General features: G+C 43.9%; 1 protein-coding gene across 1 annotated transcript; it reads left to right on the top strand.

Annotated features, from left to right (window-relative positions):
* Window positions 1–1,910: 1,910 nt before the first annotated feature.
* Window positions 1,911–7,288, top strand: LOC101848016 (solute carrier family 22 member 5-like). The gene is made up of 2 exons (XM_005090936.3): window positions 1,911–2,499; window positions 5,897–7,288. The coding sequence occupies exons 1-2, from the start codon at window positions 2,084–2,086 to the stop codon at window positions 7,053–7,055; spliced, it is 1,575 nt and encodes a 524-aa protein (XP_005090993.2). The 5' UTR covers window positions 1,911–2,083; the 3' UTR covers window positions 7,056–7,288.
* Window positions 7,289–9,271: the final 1,983 nt, after the last annotated feature.

Here is a 9,271-nt window from a genome sequence, read left to right as displayed (position 1 = left end):
TCATATGAGCTCGTGTACACAACAATTTTTAGTATTTTAAAATATTTGTCCAGTGGCGGCCAATGTCTGTGGCTAGGACTTTCCTACACGTCAACGGCCCGTTTTCTCAAGGTAGATATTCACCTAAGACAGTATCATTTTCATGTTCGAGAGGTTGACATGGATCAGAGGATGGCAATGTGTTCGTGGTTCCTCGGTCGTCTTGCGTTAACATTTCCTCATTGACATTTGGTTCTATGGCAAAGCCCATTTTTACCTTTATTCAGGATATTTTAACTCAACAAATACTGTCTATTGGGCACCCAAGCAACCACTTAACATCTCTAGAAGACACTTAGTTATGAAGAGTTTACATTGTGTGCGGTTTTAAGCATTCTTGGTTTGGCAGGTTCTTATGTTTGGCCACCACTGAACATTATGAGGGACGCGTCACAACTGTTTGTAATCCAAAAGGAGGGCATGTATAGCCCTGGCTCTAGGAATTTTAGAAAAAAATGTAACTTTTAAAATTCTATATGAGGGGAGGATTAGATGATAAAAAGGAATGGAAATTATAAAAGCAAACCGATCGGTTCATTGTTTTCTTTATAATATTTTAAATTGGTGCATTTTGCCTTTATGGGTGTTTTTTTTCTTTAAGCCATTTTGTTTTCAAAAAATACTTTTCATCTTTATGAATTTATGTTAAACAAATTCCTTTTGAATGAATTATGTCTGTTCCAAATGACATTCTAGAACAATTTTTGCGCGAAACATTAAGAAAAAAGTTGTAAAGTTTGTTTTTTTAATCACCCCGTATTTTAAGTTCCACAACATGTCAAGATTTTTCGAATACAATTCTCTGAATAAGCTTATGATTTTGATAGAGCAGATAGAACATTTGGTTTCTGACCTTTGGGACTTAGTAACTCAAAACGGCCAAAAATGTCAAATAAAATTGTGTAAATTTCTGAGGTAGCGAAATGTGCCCCATCAGCAGCTGTCCAAAGACAGTGTCGAGGAACGTCTTGATTAAGCTTAATAAAAACAAAACGTAATTAAAAAGATAATATGTACGAACAATGAGGTCATGCTTCTTTTTTTTTTTTTTAAGTGCACCCCCCCCCCTCCGTAAAAAAAAAAGAAAAGCGCGTCTCGAAGCATTGTCGAAAAACCAGAAAACGCGTCCTCAACAAATTTTTTAAAAAATTGATCACCTGAGAGGTCATTTCCCATCAAGGTGTTTTTACACCCTCATCAAAACATTAATGATAATTTAGGAAGCAAGTTTCCACCCTGCCTGTGATGGTCAACCCGTGCTGAAAGTGATTCAACATCCCGGCAAATAGACCAAGATGCTCGATACAAACTTTCTCCCCACTCGTCTAACCGCTATACCACAGACGCGGGTGTTTCCTCGTTTGTAACAACAACAATACAGTGTTTCTAAAAACAAACTCAGCATTCATCATCATACTCACGCAAACAACGCTATCGATGGATATAAGAATCTCCCCACCCCATACATCTCTTTTACGTTGTCCATCCATCCATCCGTCCATCCATCCATCCATCCACCTATAAATCCATCCATCCATCCATCCATCCATCCATCCATCCATCCACCCATCCATCCATCCATTTATTCATGTCTCTATCTATCCATCCAACCATCCATCAATATAATAACTCGTCTCCCTTCAATGCATTCATTTATTCGTACATCAATCCATCCATTCGTATAATTATCAATTCATCCTTCTGTCAAATCATCACCATATCCGCCCATCCGTTCATTAATTTCTCCATCCATCCATCCATTCAAGCATCCGCCCATTCATCCATCCATCCATACGTCCACCCTAAATCCATCCATCCATACGTCCTAAATCCATCCATCCATCCTGAATCCATCCTTCCTGAATCCATCCATCCATCCATCCTTCCATCCATCTCATCCATCCCTTCAACATTCCATCGTTCCATCCTTCCACACGACGTCACAGACCTGGAAGGACTGGTGGATCACGTGGGCAGCTGTGGCAAGTTCCAGGTGCTGCTTGTATGCGCCACTTATGGTACTCTGTTGCATATAGCCGGCGGTATGATGTTCATGGTGTTTGGGTCTTATAACCCGGGCTGGGACTGTCTGGGAGAGGACAACACTTCTTTGTCCTGGCCTACAGCACTGCCGACTGGTCATCCCACTGGTCAGCCTACTGGTCAGACTACTGGCCAGCCCCTAGCTAACACGTCATCACTGCCGGCAAACTGGGAGCTGAGCAGTGAAACTTCTCTGACAGCCAACGCTTCCGTAACTGAAAGTGCAAGCGGCGCTGGAAATGGAAGTTGTGACATCATCTCCCGGTGCAGCGCTGTGGCGTTTGTAGAGGGCTCGTCAACCGTGGTCACTGAGTGGGGTTTGATCTGCGACAAGGCTTGGGTGCCGTCAGTTATTATCAGCGTACAAATGGTGGGCGTTTTTGTGGGATCCGTCCTCACCGGAGCTATTGGAGACAGGTGAGTCATACCAACAAAGCTGTAGGTGAGATCGTTGAGACAGGTAAACCAGTTGAGGTTGGTGTGACATATGATCGCTTTAAAGCACAAGGGGACTAGCCCCCAATACGCTGTTTTGAAAACGTCGAAGGTACAGTTTTTTGCCCCTTGTTCACTTTCTTTAAAGGATAAAAATAGTTGTCTCCGTAACCAAACGGATATACACACAAATGAAACCAAACTTTTCCCTATAGGTAGAGCAATGCCTATTCTTGGTGAAAGTCAAGATTTCTGGAAACCCCTGAAATCTGGGTTAACCCGCTTGTCCTTAAAAGCTACCATTTATTATTTAGGTAAGATAGGTGGGACACACAGACATAGATGTAGGTGAGATGGTTGAGATAGGTGAGATAGGTAAGACAGGCGAGACAAACAAAAGGAGGGAAGATAGCTGAGGCAAGCGAAATAGGTGAGACAGGAGAGGCAGATGTGATAGTGATACAGATGAGACACAATAAATATATGCTACATATGTGAGGCAGGTGAGAAAAGGGAAACAAGTAGGATATCGAGGCAGGTGAGATAGGTAAGATAGGTGAGACAAGTGAGGTCGTTGAGGCAGAAGGGTTAGGTAAGAAGTGAGGCACACAGATGTAGGTGGCATAGGTGGGATTAGTGAGACAGTTGATGCACGGTGATAGATGAAGCAGTTGGTGCAGGTGAGATAGATGGAACAGTTGGTGCAGGTAAGATAGATGAAATAGGTGGGAAATAGACACGTGAGACAAGCAAGACAACTGACGCAGGGGAAATAGGTACGACAGGGGAAACATACAGTCTTCAAAAAAAAGTTAAGGACCACTTGCAAAAGTGCACGTAAAGTAAAAACCGGAAAATCAAATTCATCCTTCTTTGATGTACATTTAATTCATCCATCCATAAGGGCAAAAAAGACATTTCATCACAATCGAAATCGAAATGCGTAATTCCCAGTGCTCAAAAAGGGACCCACCGTCTAAATTGAAAATCACTAAAGAAAGGGTCTCAGAAAGTCTCAGCAATATCAAAGAAAACGACCAGTTTAAGTTCGTGAATGTCAATGGAATTGTCAGAAGCGCGTGTGCCCACCATTCACGACAAGGCAGCCAAGGCATCCGAACAGGGCAGCGGTATCTGCAGGAGATCCGTCAACCTCTGGTCGGCACGGCGCTGCAGCAGATTGGGTTTGCTGCTGTCCTTCAGGACGACAACGCCGCACAGCACAGGTCCAGGGCCGCCAAAGGAGGAATACTTTTATTTGCTAGTTTTCATTTTGCGTGCACTTTTGTAAATGGTCCTTAACCTTTTTCTGAAGGCTGTATTATGTAGGTGGGATATGGGAGGCATGTGAGGTACATAATAATAATAATTATTATAATAATAATAATAATAATAATAATAATAATAATAATAATAATAATAATAATAGTAATAATGAAAATACCTTTTTAAAAATAAAAATAATTTAAACAAAAAGAAAAATAATAAAGATATTGATCAAATAGCCTTTATATAGCGCCCACTCGACCGCAAGGTCTATGCTCTGTGCACACTAACCCCAGCAGAACACTCAGAAACATTCTCATACTCTCGGGAAGCATAATATAGTGTAAGCAGCTGATGAAACGTTCGAACACTAACAAACTGACACGAATAGAGAATGTGACATCGATGAGACAGTTGGGGCAAGTGAGAATATTATAGTGAGCCAAGAGAGACAAACTCAGGAAGGTAAGAGAAGAGAGGCAACAAGATTTGGAAGACAGTCGAGCCTAGAGGGGAAAACTGATACAGATAAAAATACATTTTAAAACATCCACTTTATTGATCCCAATGGGAAATTTGTTTTAACAATTAGTGAGGCAGCGTGGTGAATCAGACGCTCGTCAAAATAATGACATTGGAGAAACTGGCATTTTTTCGTCAGTTTGGAAATTTTTATCGAATTTTTTTTTTATGGCTCAACCCCTTTTATATCCATTAAAAATAAATCTCCTCGTGAATTTTATTGAACATCATTGATGAAAGCCACAAAATAAGTCATTTTTTAGTTTTCAAGGTCTTTTTAGCTATTGGAGTTACCAGACTTAGGCGGCAATTTTCTCGCTAATTTCACCACCGAAACCAGGCGATCTCACCCCCTTCAATAGCATTTATCTCGACTTCCATCTGAGAAAATTGAATATTTATTTCCCTGGGAGCAAGGCAAATGAATCAGCTTTACGATAACACCAATAACACCTCATCCCCAAGAATTTACGAGCGCACGATTCCATCGCTTAATGGCACGTCATTTAGGTAGACAGATACACACAAAAATACATTAATGCGTGAGAGCATGGATAGTTTATAATATTATCATAAACATGGACAATTCACGCGTGCTGTTGCTGGTCACAAACGTTCAGCGCTCTGATTTTGAGCTAGGCTTATCACGTCTTGTCACTTGACGATATTACAGCGCTCAGCTTTTGAGCTAGGGTCATTGTGTCTTACCGATTAACATTATTATGAGCCTGAGCTTAGTAACAATTCAGCTACCGGAACCCTAAGGTTTAAAAACATGTAGTGTGTTGAATATAACGAGGAGGACATGCGACAAAACAATGAGCATTGAACATAATTATAAGTGTCGGGCAAGAGAGAGAGAGAGAGAGAGAGAGAGAGAGAGAGAGAGAGAGAGAGAGAGAGAGAGAGAGAGAGAGAGAGAGAGAGAGAGAGAGCTTGAGAAAGAGAGAGGGGGAGGTTGACAGTGAAAGAGAGAGAGAGAGAGAGAGAGAGAGAGAGAGAGAGAGAGAGAGAGAGAGAGAGAGAGAGAGATTGGTATTGATATTGGTGTAGGTTTAACGCCCCTATCAACACTATTAGGTTATTTAAGGGACGGGACCTCCTACTTTAACGTCCGTCTCCGACAGGACCGAGCCAAGTGGGAAGTTCGTGTAAAGTGCCTTTCCCAAGGACACAACGTCTGACCGAGCTGAGGCTCGAACCTCCGAACCCGCAATCTCACGACTACGAGTCCGGTAGCCTAACCACTAGGCTACCGATGCCACCTGAGAGAGAGAGAGAGAGAGAGAGAGAGAGAGAGAGAGAGAGAGAGAGAGAGAGAGAGAGGGGGAGAGAGAGAGAGAGAGAGAGAGAGAGACAGACAGACAGACAGACAGACAGACAGACAGACAGACAGACAGACAGACAGACAGACAGACAGACAGACAGACAGACAGACAGAGAGAGAGAGAGAGAGAGAGAGAGAGAGAGAGAGAGAGAGAGAGAGAGAGAGAGATTGAGAGGGTGTCATATAGAAAAAGATAGAGAGACAGACTCCTTCACCTCCTCACCGATCCCCATCCCCTTCTCTCTCCCTCACCCCGGTGATAAGACTTGGACGTAAGGTATCTCTCTACGGCAACGTTTCCCTGCACACACTGGTCCACCTAGTGGTCATCTTCTCTACGTCCTGGGAGATGTACGCCGCCCTCAACTTCTTCATCGGCGTGGCAGTTGGCGGCATGATATCCACCGCCTTCGTCTACCCTGTGGAGTTCGTCAGCCAGTGGTGGAGAGGCATGCTGGGAACCCTCCCGGCGTGGAATGTATCCTCGGCCCTTTTCTCCGTGATCGTCCTGTGGCTCCGCGACTGGAAACTCGTCCACGCCGTCATCTGTGGTGTGTCGGCCCTCACCTTGCTCCCTGTCTTCTGGACCCCAGAGAGCATGCGCTGGCTAACGGTGTCCGGTAGCCTGGTCAGAGCGCACGCAGTGGCCAAGAAGATAGCCAAGTGTAATGGACGAGAAGCTCCGAGCGTAGAAATGATAAGGTCAGTGTCGGAACATGAGCGGAAGAAAAACGCCAGCGTGGACACGTATTCCTACTTGGATCTGTTCCGAGACAAAACGCTCTGCATTTTTACCATTAAGATGGGGTTTATCTGGCTGTGTCTGTCTATCACTTACTTCACCATAAGTTTCGGGATCAAGTCTCTGTCGGGAGATTTTTACAGTAACTTTCTTCTCTTTTCTATAACGGAGTTACCAGGCCTTCTCATGGTTGCCCCGACCTCAAACAGGCTGGGCCGGCGACGCGCAGGTGCAATACACTTCCTCACTTCCGCTTCCGCGTGTCTCATCGTGGTCCTCATGGTTTTCTTTGCCCCCAACAGCCCCTCCAGAGATCTCACGATCAACATCCTAGCTCTGGTGGCCAAAATGGTCACCACGGGCGGATGGATGGTGGCCACAATCTTCACCATGGAGATTTACCCGACAGTTGTCCGGAGTCTGGGTGTGGGGTACGTCAACTCAGCCTCTCGTGTCGGCGCCATCATCGCCCCTTACATTGTGTCAGGCTCGCCCGACCTCCTCTGGCTACCCTTCCTCATCATCGTCGTCGTTCTTGTCATCTGCACGCTGCTCATGCTCTCCATGCCGGAGACACTGGGCTCTCCGCTTCCTGACACAATGGGGAGCACTAGGATCAAGAAACCGCAGCCGCTCTTGGTTGAACCTGACACAGAGAAAAGCGAAGGCGCATTTATTTAAACCTGACGTAAAGTGTTGTTGACCTTCATTATATCTGACATAGGGAATTGTTGCCCTTGATTAGCTCAGACAGAGACAAATTGTTGCTTTTGATTAGATCTGACATAGAAAATTGCTGCCTTTTGATGAATCCAGTACAGAGAGAAGAACATAAGTTCAATTGAGCACACATACTACACACACAAAGAGAGAGAGAGAGAGAGAGAGAGAGAGAGAGAGAGAGAGAGAGAGAGAGAGAGAGAGAGAGGGGGGGATGGAGAGAGAGAGAGAGTACATGTTTTAAGGCCCTTGCAACTGCATAAGGTCATATGAGCGCCAAGGGGTGGATGTCAACAAAGAAGTCCTTACAGGGAATCAGGCTTACTGTGCCCCCCTCTCTAGCTTCAACAGCACAAAGTCTGCGTCGACAAACAAGCACCCTAGAAATAGTGGGTCACAAGAGTGTAATAAACATACAAAAGAAGTACAAGAAAGAAGGGCGATAATAAGGATTAGGAACTAAATAGCAGCAGTTCCCTGTTGCAGTTCAGGCACAGTGTATGAGCATGCCATTGATGAATCAGCCAATTTCAATTCTACTGTTTAAAAAACATGCCAACGCCCCCCGCCCCTTTGAGAATGGCCTAAAGACACTTCAGTCAGTAGCACCGCCCCCCGGGGGGGGGGGGGGGGGGTGGAAGAGAGAGAGAGAAAGACAGAGACAGAAGCAGAGAGACAGAGACAGAGGCAGAGACAGAGGCAGAGAGAGAGATTTGGCAGCCAAGTCAGCTATAATTTGAATACACCTGGAAGGTACAAAACGACGTAATGTGGACATGATCTCACAAGACTGCGTCACGACAAACTCTGTTGTCACGTGACACACTCTGTTGTCACATGACCCAGAAGACAACTCGTGGGCACCCGTTGTGTACTTGAAGAGCCAGATGCCTCATGGATACCTCCTGGTTCCTTTTTTTGCATTACAATGATTTTCTTTGAAAATACAAGATACTGCCAAAAATATTACATGTATTATGTCGGAGTTATTTGTTTTATCTTTGAAGAGAAGATAATAATAAAGTCTATTATTATACTATATTGTCGACTTTGTTGAGATGTAATGTATACATTAAAGAGAATAAATAATATAAGTAGAGTTTTCAAAAAAATGTGAGACAGGCAAATAAAGATAGCAGGGGTTTGGAGAGAAAAGAAGGGAGGGGGTGGGGGTGGGGGGACAAACCACTAGAACAATTACGCGAAATATAGTCAAAGGGAGATAATCTAGGGAAACCCAACTACAGTATTATACTCTTACACTTCACTGCCAGACTCGAGAATTCGGTAATAGAGTCGGGCTTTGAGTAGGGTTTGTGGAAAGCAGAGAGAGAGAGAGAGAGAGAGAGAGGGGGGGGAGGGGGGGTACGAATTTATTTACTTGACCTACATGCCCATAGGTCTCCACTCTTTGTGGAGCTACATTCGAGTTGCCCTGATATCATTTTCGAAAGACGCGTTTGGTACATTCAAAAACGGGATCGAAATGTACTGCTACCCGAAATCAAATGTGGGTGCCTGTTTGAAAGAGAAAAGAGATCGAACTTGACACTGGTGCAGATAAATGTGAACAATTGCTTGAAAAGAAGACTCAAGTATAGATCTATTATCACAGCCAACCAACCAACCAACAAACAAAGAAAAAAATCTGACTAAGGGTAACAAAATCCTGGACAAATCGCATTTCTTGGTCTTCCCTCTTACCCTATTTCTCCTTCTTTGACTATCATACCTCAATTTCACCACCTATGAGAGAAGAAGGCGAAGGAGGAGGAGGGTAAGGAGAAAGGGGAGGAAGAGAGGTAGAGGAAGAGAGGAGGAGGAGTAGGAGAACTCTTTGCTGATCACAAACCCAGCTAATAAATGTGAGGCAGCGTGGTGGAATCAGGCTCTCGTCAGTTTTGGGGCATGTAGAGGTATTGGTATCATCTTAAAGCTTGTTCACTTGTCTTTATTTGAATGAAAAAAAATATCCGTTTATCTTGAATACAAGTCGAAATATTTCCGAATGAAGGGGATGGGGGGGGGGGTCACCTGTTTTCAGAGGTAAAATTAGTGAGAAATGGCCGGTAAAGATTAGTTATTCCCTTAGCTTAAGAGTCCGTGGTAACTGAAAATTTTACATTTTTAGTGCCTTTAATTGACGTTTTTCAGAAAAATCCACACAGAAATTAGTT

The sequence above is a fragment of the Aplysia californica genome, unplaced genomic scaffold (genome assembly GCF_000002075.1).
Source record: "Aplysia californica isolate F4 #8 unplaced genomic scaffold, AplCal3.0 scaffold00023, whole genome shotgun sequence".
Taxonomy (NCBI): domain Eukaryota; kingdom Metazoa; phylum Mollusca; class Gastropoda; order Aplysiida; family Aplysiidae; genus Aplysia; species Aplysia californica.
The sequence above is the reverse complement of the archived record's forward strand: the minus strand, read 5'-3'. Positions and strand labels throughout refer to the sequence as shown.